Source organism: Papaver somniferum, chromosome 2, assembly GCF_003573695.1.
Source record: "Papaver somniferum cultivar HN1 chromosome 2, ASM357369v1, whole genome shotgun sequence".
Taxonomy (NCBI): Eukaryota; Viridiplantae; Streptophyta; class Magnoliopsida; order Ranunculales; family Papaveraceae; genus Papaver; species Papaver somniferum.
This window is the reverse complement of record NC_039359.1, coordinates 47,393,503-47,417,390: the sequence shown is the minus strand read 5'-3', so window position 1 is coordinate 47,417,390 and position 23,888 is coordinate 47,393,503. Positions and strand designations below refer to the sequence as shown.

The following is a 23,888-nucleotide window of genomic DNA, read 5'->3' as shown; positions in this document are numbered from 1 at the left end:
TCTCTATGTATAACAATGTTATTATCTAGAAGGGTGGACTGGAGGAATGTAAAATCTGAGCATGCAGTCCACCACCACTACCAACAACATACATAATGATTAGTATGACAGTCAGTACAATAAAAATGGCAGTCACCATCTTAATGAAATGGTGAGTGACAAAGGCTGATCTGTTGTGCTAGAATTTAGAGAAACCATACTACTTTGATCGGTTGGTTGCTTCTAGTGGCTTGGAATGTGATGCACTTGCTAGGAGGACATAATGTATGATACTTCTCCAGAAATAAACTCTAAGGTATTTATCATCACTTGTCATAGTCTAAGTTTTTGTCTCGCAGCTGAGTCTTATGTTATTGACTGCGATGACTGATTTGCCAGACTGGATTTTGTACATTTAGCAGCTGCATTCAATACCCTCCAACTGAGCTGCTAAATTCTTTGCTAGTTAGTAATAATCTAAACCTTATTAGCTATGATTTGTGCTATTTTTTGTTATTTTTCTGACTTATTTTTACTTTCACCTGGGAACACTTGTTGTTTCTAAATTTTTTTTGAGGAGATGTTAAATTGGATTCATAATGTTTTAAAGTGTCATTTAATAGATTTTTGTTGGGGCTTCAGAGGGTTTCAGTGAATTGCCAATTTGCCACCAAGGGTTCACATAAATGCTGAATCTTTCAAGAATAATGAATTCTTACAGAGTAAAACAATCTGTTGAGTTGGTAATTGCATGCTGCATAACATGAAAGAGCAGAAACTCCATCAGTACAGTATTTAGGTAGTCGATACAAAATTAGTAGATTTTTCCTTTCCCGATACAAATTACTTGATTGTATTATTATCTCGATCTAACTAATAACAAAAACTAGCTTTGACTAAACAAATGTGTTGAGTGTAATGAATCCGGCCGTATATGCGACCGTTAGAGCGAGAATTTGTGTTCTTTTGGTGGACAAACCCATGAAACTACCAGAGCATTAGCCTCAAATTTACTATACCTTTGGATTTTATAAATAAAACAGTGTTGAAGTTGTGAGATAGCGTGAAAATAACTATCCAGACAGATTCTATCACATTTCTGATATGCACATTGTGGCACCTATAGGGGTCATTGGGACTGCTGGAGGGTTGGTAACAAGTAGCAAAAATATTTGTGTTTGTTTTCTTTGATGAGGTAATTTTGGGTAGTAGTTTATTCGAGTATCAAACGTGCTTGGGGTGGTCAATGACTGTAAATACTTGCTCAGTTTCTTTACTTCTTGGAAACGTACTCTTATTAATGTTGTTGATTCTGTAGCTAAGGATGCAAGACTCTTTATTTAAATTTTCTGGGATTATGATTTGCCAAGTAGGTTAAAAAGTCTCATAAGAGAGAAACTGGTTGTAGCCTTGGTTTAGTTCAATGAAAAACAAATAAAGCGGACAAACGTTTATCAACCCATGTACATATCCCAGTTGATGACTGAAACAGTACCGTAAATGCAGTGTCAACTGTAACGGTTTGTTTACACTGTCTTACAGTTTCTAGTTGCCAACATTAGCAAATTGAAGAAGCCCTTGATTTGTCTCAAACAAAGCCATATCTTCTTTTGTCATATGTACTTGAACTTGAACCCCATTACCACATTTTGTATCCATCAGTAAAAATACATTCTGATACGGTTTACTTGCACTAGAACATACCAACTCTGGTTTTCCCCATCCAAAATCAATATCATACAGTGGAGCTTTACATACACTTAATATCCAATAAACCTCAACATTTTGAACCATGGGATTGCCATTTGTTGGATTAACTTCAACATAGAAGTCTCTAACAAGCTGGTTAGGACAAGATTAGTAAATTGATGTAATCCTAAGGGAATTAGAAGTCATCTAGTTCTAAGAAAAGGAAAAACATGTAATAAGGTAATAGGACTAGTAAAAGGAATTCATAGTTCTATATATATATGATCGCCAAAGTTGTGGTTGATCATATGAGCAAGATTAGAGCTTGTGTTTAGTTTTGAGAGATTTTCTAAACATCAATAAAGAGAGTTGTCTTTATATAAGCTAAGTTTCATCTTGCAGTTGCCAATAATTACACCGCCTTCAAACCAGCGTAAGAACCACAGAACATTCGGTATACTGTCAAAAGGTGTTGAGGTAGAAGGTATCTCATTTCCTCCTTCCAAATATGGCAACTGCATCGATGGCTTTTAAGTCCAGGGAGGATCATCGGAAACAGTTAGAATTAGAAGAAGCTCGTAAAGCTGGTCTTGCACCCGCTGAGGTTGATGAAGATGGAAAAGAAATCAATCCTCATATTTCGCAGTATATGTCATCTGCACCTTGGTATCTCAATGCTGAGAGACCGAGTTTGAAACATCAAAGGAAATGGAAACAAGATCCGAATTACACCGATAAATGGTATGAAAGGGGTGCAAAGATATTTCAGGCCGACAAGTACAGGAAAGGCGCTTGCCAAAATTGTGGGGCTATGACACATGATGCCAAGTCATGCATGGAAAGGCCTCGGAAGAAGGGAGCAATACATACAAACATGTACATTGCGCCTGATGAAAAGATTGAAACATTTGAATTGGATTATGATGGCAAGAGAGACCGATGGAACGGATATGATACCTCAACATATGCTCGCGTCGTGGACAGATACTTAATTAAGGCATAAATGTTGTGTGTTGCTAACCGTTTTTAATATGAATTCAACAGATTGAGCTAAATTTTAGAATTGCATATACAACGTTGGATAATGGGTTTGATGGTCACAAATGATCTTGGGGTTTACTTGAGATTATCCATGCTCTTATTGCCATCTATAAATACGTAGAAAAAGTTTTTGTTCTTGATTAACTTGAACCATTATAATATTTCAGCAGTAATTGGGATTTGTTGTAGAATTTAACGGAGTTTGACAGATGAGGAATATGTAGCAAGTAATGATTTTTGGTGAAGAAGATATTAACATTTTTGATGGCTTTGTAGGGTGACTAATTAAAAGGTATTAGGGAATTTTGGAAATTTTATTTTTGATTGTTTTTCTTTTTTAAGAAACATCTCACTTTTGTGTTGATGCCATTCTGGCATTTAGAACATTTAATGATTACTGACCACATCAATATATTATATATATGATCCTTCCCACAACCAATCTCGAGCATATGAAAATCAAGGAACCACAGGGAATTCGAACAAAAGTAATCCGAAATCACTACAATTCTGTTGGTGAATGATCCCTCATTTTCACTTGGTAGATTCTCAACATGGGACTTCTTTAGGCTAAACTATCTTGAATTGTCTTCCAAATATGCAGGCATCAAGAAAGACGATATGGAGGAACAAAAGCATTTTCAAGAACAAAATTACATGTTTGCTTATCTCAACAAGAGGGTAATTGGAAGCAGCTTACTACTGGGTATGTCGATTCATCAATCTTACAAATAGTGCAAAATATACATCGCATGAAAAAAAATGAAACATATTTTGGAGATCGTCTATGAGATTCTAATGCGTCAGATTGTATTTTAAATGCGTATTTCAGCCAAAAGAGGGTGAGAAAAAGCTGATACTTACAATGAGTGGAACTCAGAAATGGAGAATCAATATTGGCGTCAACCATTTTACAACGAATATATGTGAAATAATTGATTGAAGACATTCAATTATACCTACATATTACTAATATGTTTTGCAATGTATAGCTGGAAGATGAAGTTAAGAAAATCCAAACCCTCCACAGGTATAAGAGCAATATGGGGAACTGTTGGACAGGGTCAAGACCCTATGCTTGAGATTGTAACTGTAAAAATACCACGAAGATGAAACTTAGACCGTAGCAATTGTAACAACATCATGATAATCTACAGATGGAAACTGGGATACTCATTAAGAGAGTTGACGAATCAATGAAAGAATTGGATTGAGGATACGCCATATACGAAGGATCGAAAACTTATTTAAGTTCTGAAGTTTAGGTTTATCTTTCTAAATTTTACACTCTTTAAAACTTTTTGCTACCAGGTAAAGATGCCTTTGCATTGTTCTCTTTTGCCATCTTTCGGAGTTACGATATATGTACATATAGTAGTATTAACTCACAATTGGAATATAAAACCTATAAATTTGTGAAGATTTGTTGTATAAAATTATTTTGAGTTTTATGTTTATTCCGTTTGTTTTTTTGGGAGATTAAGATAGATGGCAACAGAGGTAAGAGCTGTCGTCGGCTGATAGGGTTGTTGACAACTGTATAAGTTAGAAAGAATTGAAGTAATGTAACGAGCCTCGCTATAAATCTAAACTTTAGATTTTAAGAGCCTAATGTCAAATTTCCGCATAGGATGACCTCCACATAAGTTTAATGTCATATTTGCATTTTTTTTTTTGTAAGATTTGTGTTGGAGTAGTATTTTTATCTGTAACAAACATTAATTTTTTTTTTGCATTATCCTGTATGTTTGTCCACCTATGAAGAAAACATGTTGAGAAGTGAAACAGCGCAGTGCATCCTTACTGGGCTAAAGGGGGATAACCAATCTCCAGATATCCCCAAAATAAATGAAAATAAAAGGGGTATGTATAAAATCCACACCTGATTTTTCTAATAAACTGTATGCCCGTGCCGTTACGGCACGGGTTAAGCCTAATAGACATACAAAAATGCCTTTTTAACAAGCAAAACTAGACATAAAGCGCCGCATGCAGATATTTTAACTGAAGTTCAATGAAAATTTGGGAAAAGGCCAAAGATCTACGGATAGGAAGCATAAGTAATTTGCTTTTTTTATAACATTGTTTTTTATTTATTTGGTTGGTGCTGGGTATGTATATTTAAAAACATAATTTTGTAATATTATACCAAACATAAAGAGATAGTGTGGTGGTATTATTTTGGGCTCGCACACTATAGACTTGGGTTCAAGTCTCACCCTTTGCATTTGGTTAGGTATATTATTTATATCTATACTATTTATCAAAAGTCCGAGAGAGCGGGGCCTTGGGGTCTTGGGAGGTCCAGTGATTTGAAAAAAATAATTTTTTGCAGTTTTGACTTTTGGTTTTCAAAACATTTTAAGGAAATTATTCTGTAATTAATTCTCATTAATTTTGGTTCTATTTTCTTCTCGTTTTCTGTCTGTTACGGAAGATTAATTCTTGGTAATTAATCAGAATTTATTTTCATTAAAAGTAATCGATTCTCTTAAGCTATTAAAAAGGCTGGTTTCTGAAAAGAGAAAATGTATCTGTTTTTCCGAGTGATTCTGAGCAAGTGTTAGAAAGAGTAAGAGTTGGTTCGATTTCTCAAGGTGTAGAGAAATCGAACAAGAGAGTATGAGCTGTTTTATCCCATAGATTTTCGATAATTTTTTGACTGTTAGCACAATCAAGAGGCAGAGTCGCGAAATACCTTAAAGATAGCGACCTAGTCCGCGACTTAGCTGTTTGAGATTCGATTTCATTATTTGTTCACTGTTTCCAACAGTTGACAAGTTGGTTTCTTCCACTCTTTTAGTTTATTTCTTTGTTTGTGGTGGTGGTTTGCCCACACCTTTGGTTTCGCACAGGGGCTGTCATCTTGTACCCTTTTTTCTCTTCAAAAATAGAAAAAAACTGAAGTTCAATGTGTCCTCTTTCAACTGGCATGTAATAGAAAGAATATATTAATGGATCGTAACTAAGGAGATCCGTTGCATATTCTTACTAAATTTAGAGCTAATACTACTGAAGTTTTTTTTTTAGAAAGAAAAGTTTATATTAAAGAGAAAAAAAAAAAACAAGGATCAAAGCAAGAACAACAAATTACATACACATTAGAGTTTCCCAATTACTCCAAATAAGATTAGGATCAACATATTTAAAAATATCACTATCGCAAGACCATAAAACTATTAATTTTTTGACGAAATCAATACTTTCTTGCACACACTTGTGACGACCTCCAAAGACCCTCCCATTCCTTTCCTTCCACAAAACCCAACAAATCGCATAGTGCAATATTTCCCAGACATGTCTTCCTTTACCACGCAGCGCGTTAATTGTCCAAGCTTCAAATAATTGAAGCAACGTACTTGGTATAGGCCAAGCGATTTTAAAGTCTACAATGAAATACTTCCAAACCTCAAAAGAATACGTGCAATGAAGAAATATATGATTCGCAGATTCCCTAACATTATTGCATAAGACGCATTGTTCACTTTCTATGTCCACACCACGATGGCGTAACATATCTCTAGGTGGAAGAGAGTCATGAAAAGTAGCCACAAAATAAAACTCACCTTGTTTGGAATATGAGATCTCCAAAGAAAATTATTGAATCCGCAATCGTCAAACTCACCAATTAGATTCTCATAACAATTCGAAGTGCTGAAATTATCCATAATCTCAATTTTGTCATCCTCCTCCACTAAAACAGGAACATGATGTAAATCACGTTTTAGTAAATCCCATTCTAGTTGGTCATTCAAATTTAAAGGCCTCTTGAAATCATAAACCCATTCTCCGTTCACTATCATATCCGAGACTGTAGCATTCTTCATCCTTGCAACCTTGAAAACAACCATAAAAAGGTTCTATAAAATTCCCCCATCAAGCCAATGATCCTTCCAAAACCGAATACCCTTTCCATTCCTTACCGTGAAGCTCGCCGTATTTTGGACTAATGACACCATATTAGTAACATTCTTCCATAGGCTCCTTCCTTGAGGCATATTATCCACGTTAGGAATTAGAAGATTAGAATTATAAGAAAATTTTTCATTCACTAGTTCCCTTCAAAGGCTATTTTTGTTCTTCGAAAATATCCAAATCCACTTGGTTAGCAATGATTGGTTTGTTTTCCTCAGATTCTTCACGCCTAATCCCCCTTTCACCTTCAGAATACATAGTTTCTTCCAGGAAACCCAAATCAATTTCCTTCTACCTTTCAGCGCACCCCACAAGAAGTTATGCATAATCTTAATCATTCTCTTTTCCGCACTTACCGGAAGATGAAACAGTGAAAGATAGTAGATAGGTAAACTCGCTAGACAACTCTTGATAAGAATTGCTCTACCTTCTTTATTTAATTGTCTTTTCTTCCACGAAGCTAACTTTTGTTCCATTCTGAGCAAAACATGATCCCACACTGAAGTACTACGCCAATGAGCTACAATTGGCATGCCAAGATATGTGAAAGGAAGTTCTCTGTTTTGCAGCCTAATTCTTTGGCAAGATCTTCAATCACCCCTTCATCTCCCACACTAATGATAGTATTCTTGTCAAGGTTCATCTTCAATCCCGTAATGATTTCAAAAACAACCAAAATGATGAAAAGTCGTCTAACTTCCTCCACTGTCGCATCAATGAAGATCAAAGTATCATACGCAAATTGAAGATGAGAAATAATAGAGCCATATTCCACCACTTGAAATCCAGAGAGCTGACCTCTCTCCACCGCATCATTAATTAGTTTTGAAAGAATTTCCACCACCAAGAGAATTTCTACTGAATCTTGTCGGAGGAATTCTCCACAATGATGATTAATATTGCAATGGGGTTGAATGTTGACAGATGTTTTTCCATTTTCGATTTTTCTAAAATTTCTTTTGTTTCTTATTTCTCTGGATGTTGTCCCTCCCCGATCCCCATTGTGGTTTTCTGGTTTCTTAATTAATAATTGCTCTCTTTTTATTTGGTTCTATTTTTTATTTTTTTTGTAAAGTAATACCGTGGACTTTCTTGGATCATAGAAAATCTACTTCATCAAATACGATTGTAATTCTGAATCTTCTGATCAAGTAACATTTTTAGGTTCAACGTCAAAATTGAAACTTAAAATCATAAACCGCCCATTCATTGAGAAACAGCGACTCTGCTCTATCTAGCTAGTAATAAACACACATAGACAAAAAAAAACCATAATTTCTTAAAAAATAAAAATCTCTACAATGACTTGGACACTTGTTGTAAATTTGACAGAATTTAATATGTTTTCATAAGAAAGTAATTACGTAATAGAATAAGCCAAGTCAGAGAGGTAGATCAAAATCATCAAATGAGTGAGAACAGCTTTTATACCCCTTTCTCTCATGAAGTTATTCCCAATTCAACTCATTTTGGTAAGTTGAAGAACATTCCCCCTAAAATAGAGAGGAGATCAAACGAGAAGAACGCAAGCCATTAGCCATGGGAAGACCTCCTTGTTGTGATAAAGTACTTGGTATCAAGAAAGGACCTTGGACTCCTGAAGAAGATCTAATTTTAGCATCTTACATCGAAGGACATGGACCAGGGAATTGGAGATCAGTTCCAACTAATGCAGGTAAGTTTAGAATAGGTATATAGAATATCCTCAATACTCTCTCTACATCGTACTATGAATTTGATTTTATGCATGCTGATCATTATACTTTTCGTAAATGTGTACTTTAAACGTGTACCTCCTAATTTTTTGTTCGTTGTTATAACTTTTAGGTTTGTCAAGGTGCAGCAAAAGTTGCAGGCTGAGATGGACTAATTACTTAAGACCAGGAATCAAGAGAGGAAACTTCACTGAACTTGAAGAAAACAACATAATTACTCTTCAACGTTTATGGGGAAACAAGTATATATATCTACATTTCTCTCGTAAAACCCTAGTAATGCTTATTTAATTTCGATTCCGTAATCTATAAATTTTAGTAACTTGATCTCTTTTTTGGTGGGGGTATTACACTCAGATGGGCAGCAATAGCTTCAAATCTTCCACAAAGAACAGATAATGATATAAATAATTATTGGAATGCAAATCGAAAGAAAAAACTCAAGAATAAGTTTCGTTCGCATCATCTGGGATCATCATCAACAAGCCTTCAGTTTCTTAACAAAAATTGTAGAACTCTTAGTCATGATAGGATAAGCAACTTAGAATATCATCATTTGAGTATCCATCAAAATTCAGCCCTAAATAAGTTCATTAGTACTATTACTAGTAGTAGTACTAGTACCCCCTCATCTACCACTTATGCTTCAAGCACAGAAAACATTTCAAGACTCTTGGAAGATTGCGTCAAGAATTCTCCTAACAAGTTCAGTAGTGGTGCGCTCAAATTAAAGACCACCCAAACAGAAGAAAAAGTACTACCCAGTGGCAGCAATAACTCCGATAACAACAACCCCAACAATGGTAACAATAACCCTTATAATTATGATGAGCTACTTATTAAGAAATTTGAAGTGCAAGATACCTGTAATAGCGATGATTATGTTATCTCTAATGAGGCAGATTACTTTGAATCTCTTTTCCCATTTGAGAGTACTAGTATTGGCTGTTGGGAGTAGAAATCTTCTTCAGACTCATCGACTACAATTCATGACTCGACATCGCCATCCCCAGAGGAACCTCAAACCACTACCATTACTACTACAGCTGCTACCCCAACTGAAGATAGGGTAAATTCGATCTCGGGTAGTGATCACCAAGGGATGATTGTAGATGATCAAAACCAACGTACTCCATTTTCTTTACTAGAGAAGTGGCTCCTGGATGAAGCAACTGTCCAAGTTCTTGAGGAAGATCAAATGGAGATCTATCCAAAATTTTGATCATGTTTAGCATGGTAATGCTTTTCTTCTCTGGCTCCGTAAGGGGAAAAACTGTTTTTAAGTATGAGTTTGTGTTCAAGTCACCAAATGAATGACGGAAGAATTAGGGTTATCATATAAAATTAAATAAGCATTTAGTTAGTTAGATGATTTCATTCCTAAAGTTTGTTTATGTAAACTACCAAAGTTATCTTCAAAAACTTAGTACTGATAGAAACTGAATTATGCAGTAATTTCATTCAATTAAGATTTCTTTCTCATGGCGATTAAATTAAAAAAGAGAAAATAGTAATCTTTCCTACATTATTTAGTTTTGAACTGTAAATTAAATTTAGAGTTCTAATTTTATTAGCAGTCCTGTAGATCAAGACTAGAAACTGTTACAATTTTGAGTTCAAATTTTTTATGTGAGTGAAAATTGTTTTTAAGATTTAAACTTCAAGAGATGTGTTTGGGTTATGCCTTTTCACCATAAGACAGCTAGTCATGAATAGGTATTAAGAAGAGTCATCATTGGCCATGGTGAGTCACGTATTGGTGAAAAGAGACCTTATACAGTCACTATTGACTCTATATAAACTCATCTCTTAGTTCTATTTTGTAGGGGTTTTGAGAAGTTTTTAAGAGAAAGAAAACAAGTATTTATGTCAAAGAGTCATTAAAAGCGCAGTAATTGTCGACATTTGCCGGCCGAGTAGTATTGCAGTGCTACTTACTACAAGGTATGATCGTCATATCTTGGGAGACGACATCCGTAGAACCGTGAGCATCGTATGCGTGGAACATCGATCATATTGTGGCTAACACTAAATGAATCTGCTGGCAGGGGCGCAGGGGAAAAACACAATACACATCTCCACATCTTGAGAAATTAGATGTAGAGATTATTTCGACTTAAATAAGGCGAAAAGCCAAAAGTTAGTTTGACAAATAGAAGCTCGATACAGAGCACAATACAAAGACAGATACCAAAGGACTGAACGGAGCACAGAAATACACACCAGCCATCTTATAGGGAATATAAACGATTTACCACCCTTGCTCCAAAGAGTAAAAGTACAGTGAGAAGACCAAGCGTCGAGCCGAGCGCCAGGAAAACACCACAGGAATGTTCTAGTCGCGCCCCCAAGGAGGAGATGCACCACGGCAAAATAAACGGCAACCACCACCACCAAGACATCAGCTAAAACCACTACATCCAATGAGTGAACCCATTCTAGAAAGCGACCAAAAATCCAACAACAACAATAGAAAAAAAAATCCCAAGGGCTAAACCTATATCTTAAACACAAAATTGGTTAAAAAGACTAAAATCAACAATTCCTAGGTGAAAAAGACATCTAGATTTTGATACTGTTTAAATGGACAAAAATGTAAATATAGACAAGATGTAAACAGTTTCCTCCTACCCATTTCCAAATATTTTTTCTTATTTTTAATTTACATCAGGATGCATCCAGTTTCATCCACGCTATTTTTTAAGTTTTAGCCAGGATGAATCCAGTTTCATCCTCGCTATTTTTTTGGTGTCCATTTCACCCATACTAATTTTTACTCGTCCATTAGAACCATGTTTTAAAATATTTGGACAAATGACCCATTTTCCATATCTTAAACAACCATCACCATCATCTGCAACCGCATGACGGAAAATATTATTCAGTCTCAAAAAATTTCATTGACAACAACCTGATGTAGCAACAAACAAACCCATGGGTTTCACTTCCTCCACCACCACCAAGAGAAAATAATAGCGTTGTGACTGGTATCATATGTAATGAATCTTGTTCATCATCACTCGTTTCTAAGAGTTATAAGGTTATCCCTATACCAAAGTTTGCATCTGCAGCTAAAAAATTCAAAGTTGAAATAGTTTCTTCTGATTTGAGTGAATGGAATACCTATGATGTTTTATGTCCTCAATATGTTACTTGGGATAACTCCCTTTATGACAATCTTCTTACCCATAATGGTCTTCTCTACTGTTGTGTTGATAGAAACCCAAACCATGGAACCTGTGGCTATGCATGTAGGTTGATCAATATGCCTAACGGAGCAATGGATGGTGATATAACCTATTTCAGTGAATGTCTCGGGGTGTCAGAAGGATTGATATGTTATGCTAGGTTTACGGTAACGGAAAGGAGTTTGAGTGTACGTTTGGGTGCTTGATGGAGACTGGTATACGTTGCACAAGGATATTGGACTTCCAGATCGGTTAGATGGGCGAGAAGGGGTTAATTTGATTACAGAAACTAAGGTTGGAGGTATCAGTCCAGTTGACAAATATGTTGTTATACTTAGTTCCAAGAAGTACGTTTGGGGATATGATACCAAGACCGGGGTATATGAACAATTATGTCATCTTGGTAAGCGATCCTTAGCACGGTTTCTACAAACAAGCAAGCAATACTTATGTCACTTTGTTGGAGTGAACTACAACAATCTGTTATGATCCTATTTTCTTGGGAGTATTAGTTTAAGTATGTGCAAAATATTGATTCAATTCTCTGTTAGCTTTACTCCATCCAAATAATTGGTTTTTTATTGAAACCTATTACAGGGGCTCCAAGAAAAGAGTTTTGAGGGCTTCTAAGGATTCAAATATTCTACAATGATGATAAGGGGACCTAATTTATGAGAAAAATATTAAAATACCCTTAACCTATAAAATATTGAAAACCTAAAACTAATTTTTTTTCATTCCTCTCCTTTAATTCTTCCATTTTCTTCTTCCCCATCACCTCCATCACTTATTTCTTCGATTAATCGTCAATTCTCAAAATAATTCATTATCGATTAACACCATTTAATCCACCCGCAATGATTTGAATAAGGTAAAAATCAAAAACCCATCTCATTTAATTGGTTTCAATGCACGGATAAACGGAATCGATCGAATTGGGTTTTTTGAAAAAGCAGTTTCAGAACTGTCTACGGTTGGGAAATATGAATTTTCCCAACCGTAGACTTAACTTTCTACGGTTGGGAAGTATGAATTTTCCCAACCATAGACTTTCTACGGTGGGGAAATATGAATTTTCCCAACTGTAGACTGAATTGTCTATGGTTGGGAAGTATGAATTTTCCCCACCGTAGACAGTACTGAAACTGTTTTTTGCAATAATAAGTGATGAGTTTTCTTAGTTTTTTCTTTTTATGATAGTCATCTTCATCACTAGGGAGGAGAATTTTTATGATCATCATCTTCATCATGATTTATGAATGAAAAGAGAAGGAGAATATAATAGATTTGTTTTTTGTATATGATCATCATCTTCATCATGATTTATGAATGAAAAGAGAAGGAAAAGATAATAAATTTAATTTTATAATTCATGGAGGGTATTCTAGCCATTACAAAAATAGTTAGATTTTGGGTTTTGTTGATCACTATTTCATAACCCGATTTTGTCATTTTGTGAGCCCTCAAAACCAAATATTTGCCCCTATAATAGGTTTCTTTCTATTTTATTTAATTTTTGAATGGTACATTCTTTCTCTAAACCCTATGGAAGATTCGAGAAGGTTGAATAAGTAATATGAGCGCAGATATAGCAACAGAGCTTTATCTAGAGATTCCTTTGGCCCATAAAAGGATAACAAAAATACTAAAAAAAGGTATGCTCCCAAACCCTAAAAACTCCTGTAGAAAACCTGATTTTAACTTGAGCGTCGGAAGATTTTTTTGTAGGTACCCACACTCCATTTATCAGGAGGAGAAGATCGAGCATCAACTTCAATTGAGATTGTTTGTGGTGAAGTTCAATTTTTGCCCAAACAGTAACCTTCTCAAACGTTTGGCTTCAGCGGATGAACCTCCTTCCGGAGTATTATAACGTTAAAAAAAATCATATTTTAAAAAAATCTCGCCTCACGTAATATGATTTTATGATTTTTAAGGAAGTATACCTACGACGTATATGCAATGTAATCACCAAATAATATGTTTCTTGGTAGTGTAGGGCAAGAGCCTACAAGATTAGTTGGTGTATGTAAGATTTAAGAGTAAAAAATATGATAGAAGATGATAATTTTGTAAAAACGTGGTTGTAACTACAAGAAATCCTATAGCCACATCCAAGTAATAATCTAAATAATCTAAGACATGATAAAAAAAAATTCTCTAAATTACTTCATTAAGAACATGAACATATACAAAATGCAATATGAGAAAACTCTAACTTGGAAAACAAATAACTTTTTCTCTCCTAAATTCCTTGCACAAACTCTTAAGAAAGGTCCCTCTCTCATACAATGACTTCTGGTGCCTTTTATATGGGTTACTAGGGCTTAACCCGTGCGGTAACGGCACGGGCCTTGATCTATGTTGAGTTGTAACAGTTCACGAATTATGTAGGCCATAATTTCAATTTTTACATGATCATTTTATTTGCAGTCCGGTTTAGAAAAGCTCTGCATTTTCAATTATCTATATATAGGGGTTTTCTCAAGTTTCATTTACGTGGTAAATATATTGCACCTTCAACCACTGCAACATATTATCAATGGCTGCGTGAATCATATGTTCCTATAACAGTACAACATTATAACACATAAGATTTATATCTATTTTTTATTTCCGACCCATATTGTGGAATAAACCTTCACGCTTTTTCATCGATTAGGATTAAGTCTAAAACTGTTTTTTCCTTTTTCAGTATCAAAAATGCTTGACAGAACGTCAAATTAAATCGTCCCATAATAACCGCTTGAAAAGATCTCACAAAGCCGGACCCCTGCTATCCTCCACGGGGCCCACTGGGTCCACATAAAAAAATCTGTGAGACAAAATTAGAATTCGGTTTTTGTGTTGTTTTAACAACACTCTCTGTTTAGAACTACTCTTTCAGTATATCATTCTCAACTCCTTGACATTGTTTTATTTAGGTTCATTATTTAGAATGAGATAGTGCTCTACATGAACAATAAAAATTTAAATTCTTAAAAAGATAAACAAAATTAAAATGCTTAAAAAAATTAGGCTGACTGCAGCTCCAAGCCAAATCAACTATCAACATCGTCCATAAAATTCTCCTCATCCTTCATGTCCGTATCGCATGTTCCCCATATACCTGCTTACGCTTTTGTTCCAAATGATTCACGTGCTATTCTCATATTAATCATTCGCCATATTGGTAGAAAATCCAAAATCTCAAACATGTCATGAGGTTAAAGTTCCTGCAATTTGTATAGTACCCATTAGATCGCAATGTTTTAAATGTGTGTCCATTAATTTAACGAAGTGTTGGTATGCGAAACTTTGTCATAAAGTCTACAATGAAGTATGTTGCTCATGAGTTACATTTGATGAATGCTTTCGTAACTTCAAAATTGTGGGCCTTCCTCTTACATTTATATGTAATACGTTGGTACCAAGAAGATAATATGACGATGCAGGACCATGTAAAAAACATAGAACATGTGCTAAACTCCCTGGTGGGTAGAATCATCCTAACCTCAAGATGATCGGGAGTGTAATGAAACAGCTACAGAGACACTGTCTGGACGACTGTAACTATGACAGAGCAAACAAAAGTGTTGTTAATGAATATTGCATTGCGATTACAATCAGAAGTTATATTAATATGCTGCTTGTAACCAAACTGCACAACTTCATCAAAGTTTTTAAGTAAACTTGCAATATTTGAGGAAATAGCCAATAGCCATCATTAACACAACTGTAATTTTATCTCCTTTTGTTGCTACTCCATGAATATCTCGTGCAAACAGGGAATTAAGATATCATGAATTCAAAATAAAAAAATAATAATAAACACTACATAGGATGCAAATATTTCCAAGGCTATAATTGACAAAGAGGTGTGCAAGTTCCTAAGGTATTAAGAGTTGCTGCAAGTACAACAATAAAATTATCGAGACTATTAATACAATCCGTTCGAGCTTCCATAATATGACGATGGAGGTTCTTTAGAAATGAAGGTAACCATTACATGAACAGAAAAAGCAAAGGGCTTTTGATTACTGCACAGTTCAGGTCAATGCGACCTTTTGTATTCCGGGCTTTAGGATCGATGAGACATAAAACATCAAAACTTATAAAATATTAATAACAATAGACATAAGATCAACTAACTTGTTCCCAATCAAATCCACACCGGCAACTAAAAATGGAATCTCCTTCGACTTATATTTTTCTTTTTCCTGTTATCATTACTTAACTCAGTCATATTAGCTTTGTCTAACAATCATGTAGCTATTTACTGACAAAGGATCGATATATAATAAATTGCATAGCGAAGCACTAACTAAAATGGTGTAACCTTTAAGGAAATTGACATGAATAAAGATCTGTACCGTTTTTGATATAGTCCACCAAATGACCTTTTCCTTGATAACGTCGGGATTTTTTTTGCGATTTTCAATCATCGGCATTGAAAAATAACTTGCGAGAGCATATCCCGTACTGAGTTGTATGGGACATACAGAGGAATATGGATGTCAGTCCATTGCTTGTTTTAAGGAAGTCACTTTGCTACAACGTATGTGACTGTATACAAACATATGCATTTCCACCAAGTATATTCCTCTTGCCAACTGCCTTGTCTACCATCACCCACTAACCTCATATTCTCTAAAGGTTGGATTGGACCTACCTACACATAGATTAAAAAACAAAAGTTATCACCTAATGGAATTAACCACAAAGGAAAGCTTAACCGATCTAAGAAAACTAAAATAAATTTACAAATTTGCTCCGTTGTCTCATTACCAAAACTTATTTACTAAAAGTACAGTTATGCTATCAGATTGATAGGAAACTACTTACCAGACTTGAGAGTCTTCTCTACAACTACTTTATCATTCGGTAACACATCTTGATGTACATAACTAAATTAACTTTGACCTGACGTTCGATCTGCTAATGCTAAGTTAGTTTTTGTTGATAAATTGTAAGTTGTATATTATGTAACTAATACTACTCCATGTGCATAAATTTGTGTTCCTTTAATTTCGTTATTATTAAAGGTGAGATTGCAATCTGGAGGATACTGCTTTGTAGATGTAGCAAAAACTAAGATAAAATACGAACTTCAGTAAGTCCACCTAAATTCGAAATCGGTGGTGCAATTAATTTAAGATGTTGATACAATCCATGAATTGAAATGAAATGCATATATTTCAACCTCTAATGTTTACCTCATTAAACATTGACGCTCTGCTAGCTAGTCCTATGTCCTCCTATGCCTGAAAAGGTATCAAATTTTTTCTCATGAAAGTTCTGGACAGATGGTAAAGTAGCTAGGAGTAATATTAAGAAGACGATTCATAGTAAAAAACATTGATACATATATGATAATAATATACATTTGTATATCTTTTCCTGGTTAATTCCCTCCACAATAATGAAAATTATTATAAAGTCCAAATGCAAAACAAATAGAGATGTCTAAGATGCATATAACATCAGAACCATGGTATATAAACAGCTATTTCATCCTTCTTTCACGCATAGCAATCTTCCCTCTGTTCCTCATCTGAGTACCTTAGGATTTGTTCTAAAGCCAAGGCCGACAATACTTCCACCAGTTTCTTGGAGTGACGCATGAATTTCGGAAAATGAAGTAAGATTGTTTGTCTCTTGGGATTGAAATGAGTTAGTGACACTGTTTGGAGCAATATAACTGTGCATCATTGATATCATATTTGATTGCCAAACAAAATCAATAACAGGAAAAATGGTGTTGTTCAATGCTTGGGATGTAGAGTTGTCGTGTATAGAGGAAAGAAGAGTTTCCAGCAGTTGCTTAGGGAATTTATATGTTTACCGACAAATTCAATAACGAGAGACTATTCAAGTCCTTGGTGATAGATCTGATAAGAGGATGTTGACTATTCCATTGGAACAAGACATTCGGTTAATGGACTTCCATTGCTTCGCTGTTATCTTTTAATCTATCCAAAGAATTTTTCAATTGTATTCGGTGTTCGGTATTCAGACTAAAAGGTATGATGTTCCTCATTAGCCTTATTATCTTTCTTTCGTGCACTCTCTGTTTTCGTCCTAAAGAAGAAGCGAGAGTCAGCCTTCAAAGTCTGTTTGAAAGGTTGTTCTACCTCTTTTTCAAGCCAAAAATGCAATAACCATTTTTGTTGAATAGGGTGTGATTCAGGGTGTATATTAGATGTAAATGGTTTCCCATGGTCACTTACGAACATCATATAAGTGTGCAGTATTCAAACACCCTTCATCAGTTGTCAATTTGAATTTGTAGACTGTTCGGTTTATGAAGTATTAGTTAGTCAGGTATATTTCTATGCACTTCACTATGGAGTTATTTTAGAATGAAAAGTGAGGAAACCTTGGAGATTATATTGAAAACATAATCTAGACGTTAGGTGACATACGAGATTATCTCGATGAGATAATGTGATGTTTACAAACCTTGTATTTGGAGTTCAGTTACTCGATGAGATTATCCTTTTTGGAGTTTTAGGCGGCAGAAGCATGCAATTTTGCATTGCTTCTAATTGTTGTAGCGATAGTGGAGATGGTGGAATTATATAATGTCACTTGCATGCAGTTTTATTTTGGAGTTTGGACATCTATCATGTTTTTAGCATGTACAATATTGACAGGCAGGGTATTAGGAATACTATAGCTATACTGAGTGAATCTTTCGTCAGGGGAAAACACAACTTGCTGAAAGAATACTTACCTCCTTATCACTACTTTCCATTAGATAAATGATCCAAACCAGAGATCAAAAAGCAGGGTAACATCTTCTCCTTTTTACCTCTTAGTTGTTTGCTTATGTATGAGTGACCCACATGATTTTTTTTTTTTTAATTTTTTATGAAGAAATGCATGTAAGTCGACCCGATATAGTTGCTTTCAGATAATTTGGAATTGAAGTTTTTTCTCTCAGAGTTGTCATTTTGGCATTTCTCTATGTATAACAATGTTATTATCTAGAAGGGTGGACTGGAGGAATGTAAAATCTGAGCATGCAGTCCACCACCACTACCAACAACATACATAATGATTAGTATGACAGTCAGTACAATAAAAATGGCAGTCACCATCTTAATGAAATGGTGAGTGACAAAGGCTGATCTGTTGTGCTAGAATTTAGAGAAACCATACTATTTTGATCGGTTGGTTGCTTCTAGTGGCTTGGAATGTGATGCACTTGCTAGGAGGACATAATGTATGATACTTCTCCAGAAATAAACTCTAAGGTATTTATCATCACTTGTCATAGTCTAAGTTTTTGTCTCGCAGCTGAGTCTTATGTTATTGACTGCGATGACTGATTTGCCAGACTGGATTTTGTACATTTAGCAGCTGCATTCAATACCCTCCAACTGAGCTGCTAAATTCTTTGCTAGTTAGTAATAATCTAAACCTTATTAGCTATGATTTGTGCTATTTTTTGTTATTTTTCTGACTTATTTTTACTTTCACCTGGGAACACTTGTTGTTTCTAAATTTTTTTTGAGGAGATGTTAAATTGGATTCATAATGTTTTAAAGTGTCATTTAATAGATTTTTGTTGGGGCTTCAGAGGGTTTCAGTGAATTGCCAATTTGCCACCAAGGGTTCACATAAATGCTGAATCTTTCAAGAATAATGAATTCTTACAGAGTAAAACAATCTGTTGAGTTGGTAATTGCATGCTGCATAACATGAAAGAGCAGAAACTCCATCAGTACAGTATTTAGGTAGTCGATACAAAATTAGTAGATTTTTCCTTTCCCGATACAAATTACTTGATTGTATTATTATCTCGATCTAACTAATAACAAAAACTAGCTTTGACTAAACAAATGTGTTGAGTGTAATGAATCCGGCCGTATATGCGACCGTTAGAGCGAGAATTTGTGTTCTTTTGGTGGACAAACCCATGAAACTACCAGAGCATTAGCCTCAAATTTACTATACCTTTGGATTTTATAAATAAAACAGTGTTGAAGTTGTGAGATAGCGTGAAAATAACTATCCAGACAGATTCTATCACATTTCTGATATGCACATTGTGGCACCTATAGGGGTCATTGGGACTGCTGGAGGGTTGGTAACAAGTAGCAAAAATATTTGTGTTTGTTTTCTTTGATGAGGTAATTTTGGGTAGTAGTTTATTCGAGTATCAAACGTGCTTGGGGTGGTCAATGACTGTAAATACTTGCTCAGTTTCTTTACTTCTTGGAAACGTACTCTTATTAATGTTGTTGATTCTGTAGCTAAGGATGCAAGACTCTTTATTTAAATTTTCTGGGATTATGATTTGCCAAGTAGGTTAAAAAGTCTCATAAGAGAGAAACTGGTTGTAGCCTTGGTTTAGTTCAATGAAAAACAAATAAAGCGGACAAACGTTTATCAACCCATGTACATATCCCAGTTGATGACTGAAACAGTACCGTAAATGCAGTGTCAACTGTAACGGTTTGTTTACACTGTCTTACAGTTTCTAGTTGCCAACATTAGCAAATTGAAGAAGCCCTTGATTTGTCTCAAACAAAGCCATATCTTCTTTTGTCATATGTACTTGAACTTGAACCCCATTACCACATTTTGTATCCATCAGTAAAAATACATTCTGATACGGTTTACTTGCACTAGAACATACCAACTCTGGTTTTCCCCATCCAAAATCAATATCATACAGTGGAGCTTTACATACACTTAATATCCAATAAACCTCAACATTTTGAACCATGGGATTGCCATTTGTTGGATTAACTTCAACATAGAAGTCTCTAACAAGCTGGTTAGGACAAGATTAGGAAATTGATGTAATCCTAAGGGAATTAGAAGTCATCTAGTTCTAAGAAAAGGAAAAACATGTAATAAGGTAATAGGACTAGGAAAAGAAATTCATAGTTCTATATATATATGATCGCCAAAGTTGTGGTTGATCATATGAACAAGATTAGAGCTTGTGTTTAGTTTTGAGAGATTTTCTAAACATCAATAAAGAGAGTTGTCTTTATATAAGCTAAGTTTCATCTTGCAGTTGCCAATAATTACACCGCCTTCAAACCAGCGTAAGAACCACAGAACATTCGGTATACTGTCAAAAGGTGTTGAGGTAGAAGGTATCTCATTTCCTCCTTCCAAATATGGCAACTGCATCGATGGCTTTTAAGTCCAGGGAGGATCATCGGAAACAGTTAGAATTAGAAGAAGCTCGTAAAGCTGGTCTTGCACCCGCTGAGGTTGATGAAGATGGAAAAGAAATCAATCCTCATATTCCGCAGTATATGTCATCTGCACCTTGGTATCTCAATGCTGAGAGACCGAGTTTGAAACATCAAAGGAAATGGAAACAAGATCCGAATTACACCGATAAATGGTATGAAAGGGGTGCAAAGATATTTCAGGCCGACAAGTACAGGAAAGGCGCTTGCCAAAATTGTGGGGCTATGACACATGATGCCAAGTCATGCATGGAAAGGCCTCGGAAGAAGGGAGCAATACATACAAACATGTACATTGCGCCTGATGAAAAGATTGAAACATTTGAATTGGATTATGATGCAAAGAGAGACCGATGGAACGGATATGATACCTCAACATATGCTCGCGTCGTGGACAGATACGAGGCCAGAGATGATGCCAGAAGAAACCACCTAAAAGAGCAGCAACTGAAGAAATTAGAGGAGAAAAGCAATAACCAAAATGATGAGGCTGCGGCAGTGGCCGAGGTGAGTGATGAGGATGAAGATGATCTGAGAGTAGATGAAGTTAAGGTTGATGAGAGCAAACAAATGGATTTTGCTAAGGTGGAGAAACGTGTGAGAACCACTGGTGGTGGAAGCACAGGAACCGTCAGGAACTTGCGTATTCGGGAGGATACAGCGAAATACCTTTTGAATCTAGACGTCAATTCCTCTCACTATGATCCCAAAACTCGTTCTATGCGTGAGGATCCTATTCCAGACACTGATCCTAATGAGAAGTCCTATGGAGGTGATAACCAGTATAGAACCAGTGGCCAAGCATCAGAGTTCAAGCAGCTCACTATGCATGCTTGGGAGGCTTCCGAGAAGGGGCAAGATATGCACATGCAGGCTGCTCCTTCCCAAGCTGAATTTCTGTATAAAAATTTTATGATTAGCAAGGATAAGTTGAAGACGAAAACAAAAGATACCATCATGGAGAAGTACGGTAATGCAGCAACTGATGAGGACGTTCCTAGAGAGCTTCTCGTTGGACAAAGTGAGAGTCAGGTCGAGTATGACCGTGCTGGTAGAATCATCAAGGGCCAGGAGATGGCCATTCCAAGGAGCAAGTATGAAGAAGACATCTACCCAAATAACCATACGACAGTTTGGGGCTCGTGGTGGAAAGATCACCAGTGGGGTTACAAGTGCTGCAAACAGATGATTAAGAACAGCTACTGCTTAGGAATTGCAGGAATTGAGGCGGCTGAAGAGGCAATTGATCATATGAAAGCCAATATTGCTCGCAAGGAGGCAACTGAAGAAGTACCTGTAGCAGCAGAGGAGAAGAAGCTTGCTCCTTGGGGAACTGATGTACCAGAAGATCAGGTTCTTGATCCAAAACGGCTGAACGAAGCCCTCAGGAAGGAGGATGAAAGGAAACGGGAAGAGCGGGATGAAAGAAAGCGGAAGTATAATGTTAAATGGAATGATGAGGTCACTGCTGAGGATATGGAGGCATATAGGATGAAGAGGACCCATCATGACGATCCAATGAAGGATTTTCTGAACTAGTGAACATTTCCTTTGGTTGCGAGAACTTGTTTAATTTTTCGGCTCAGTATGTTTAATATGTTCTCTGTGATCTATCGAGACCAATGACTGTTCCCGGTGAAATTATTCTTTATTTGTATATATATGTTTGTTTTCTGGTGGCTTAGATCACAACTGACAAGGTTAAGGCGTTTTTTATGGAGGCAAACCATCATGAAAGTTCTAACAAAAAAAAAATGTTGAATTAACTTCAACATAGAAGTCACTAACAAGTTGGTTAGGATAAGATTAGAAAATTGATGTAATCCTAAGGGAATTAGAAGTCATCTAGTTTTAAGAAAAGGAAAGACATGTAATAAGGTAATAGGATTAGGAAAAGGAATTCATAATTCTATATATATATATGATCACCAAAGTTGTGGTTGATCATATGAGCAAGATTAGAGCTTTTGTTTAGTTTTGAGAGATTTTCTAAACATCAATAAAGAGAGTTGTCTTTATATAAGCTATGTTTCATCTTGCAGTTGCCATTAATTGGTGTTAGAGCGTGTTTCTGAGCCATGGAAAACGAAACCACCATTGTGGGTGTAAAACAGTTCACGCCACCATCAATACAAGTTCCAATCCTCAACGCCACAAACTACACAGTATGGGCCATGAGAATGAAGGTACTGATGAAAATCTACAAAGTTTGGGAAACAATTGATCCTGGTACATTGGACCCAGACAAAAACAATGTTGCCATTGGATTACTCTTTCAAGCAATACCAGAATGTCTTATTCTACAAGTTGGTGAACAGGAAACTTCAAAGAAAATTTGGGATGCAATAAAGGCACGTAATCTCGGAGCTGATCGAGTTAAGGAATCCCGTCTGCAAACCTTAATGTATGAATTTGAAAGAATGAAGATGAAAGACACTGATACTATTGATAGCTTAGCAGGAAAGCTATCGTCACTTGGACAATCCATTGATGAAGATAAACTGGTAAAGAAGTTTCTCAATAGCTTACCAAGATCCAAGTATATTCATATCATAGCTTCTCTCGAACAAGTCTTAGATTTAAAGAAGACTAGCTATGAAGATATAAGTGGAAGATTGAAAGCATATGAAGAGAGAATCCGTGATGAAGAAAACAATGGAGAAACTCAAGGAAAACTTTTGTACAAAAACACTTACCAACAAAACTCTGCGACAAGAGGAAGAGGTCGTGGAAGAGGTGGTAGAGTAAACAGAGGCCGAGGAAGGGGAGGAAGGTTTAAATCACAAGATAGAACAACAAGTCAGAATGATCAAAACCAAGGGAAAGAAAAGAAGGATAGATAAAACATTATTTGTTACAGATGTGATAAACCAGGACACTTCTCCTCTGTATGCCCTGAAAGAATACAAAAGATGGAAGAAGCAAACAAGAATGAAACAAGGGAAGCAGATACAGCTCTTTTCATGCACGAAGTTGTATTCTTAAATGAAGGGAAACTAATACCAAAGAACTACGAATCAAAGGATGGAGAAGAAGGAATCTGGTATTTAGATAATGGAGCCAGCAATCACATGACTGGTAAGAGAAACTACTTTTCTGAACTCAATGAGAAAATCAAAGTACAAGTGAAGTTTGGGGATGGATCTTCTGTAGAAATTGAAGGG

General features: G+C 35.7%; 3 protein-coding genes across 3 annotated transcripts; all 3 read left to right on the top strand.

The window, feature by feature from the left end:
• The first annotated feature begins 2,176 nt into the window (after positions 1 to 2,176).
• On the top strand, positions 2,177 to 3,791 carry LOC113350937 (pre-mRNA-splicing factor SLU7-A-like). Its single transcript, XM_026595036.1, has 3 exons — positions 2,177 to 2,594; positions 3,314 to 3,390; positions 3,702 to 3,791. Exons 1-3 carry the CDS (start codon positions 2,177 to 2,179, stop codon positions 3,789 to 3,791), a joined length of 585 nt encoding a protein of 194 aa, XP_026450821.1.
• A 4,372-nt stretch (positions 3,792 to 8,163) lies between these two features.
• Positions 8,164 to 9,561, top strand: LOC113350936 (transcription factor MYB30-like). Its single transcript, XM_026595035.1, has 4 exons — positions 8,164 to 8,299; positions 8,452 to 8,581; positions 8,697 to 9,154; positions 9,470 to 9,561. The coding sequence occupies exons 1-4, from the start codon at positions 8,164 to 8,166 to the stop codon at positions 9,559 to 9,561; spliced, it is 816 nt and encodes a 271-aa protein (XP_026450820.1).
• A 10,994-nt stretch (positions 9,562 to 20,555) lies between these two features.
• On the top strand, positions 20,556 to 22,399 carry LOC113347559 (pre-mRNA-splicing factor SLU7-A-like). The gene has a single exon (XM_026591240.1). The coding sequence runs from the start codon at positions 20,647 to 20,649 to the stop codon at positions 22,261 to 22,263; it is 1,617 nt and encodes a 538-aa protein (XP_026447025.1). The 5' UTR covers positions 20,556 to 20,646; the 3' UTR covers positions 22,264 to 22,399.
• The last annotated feature ends 1,489 nt before the right edge of the window (positions 22,400 to 23,888 follow it).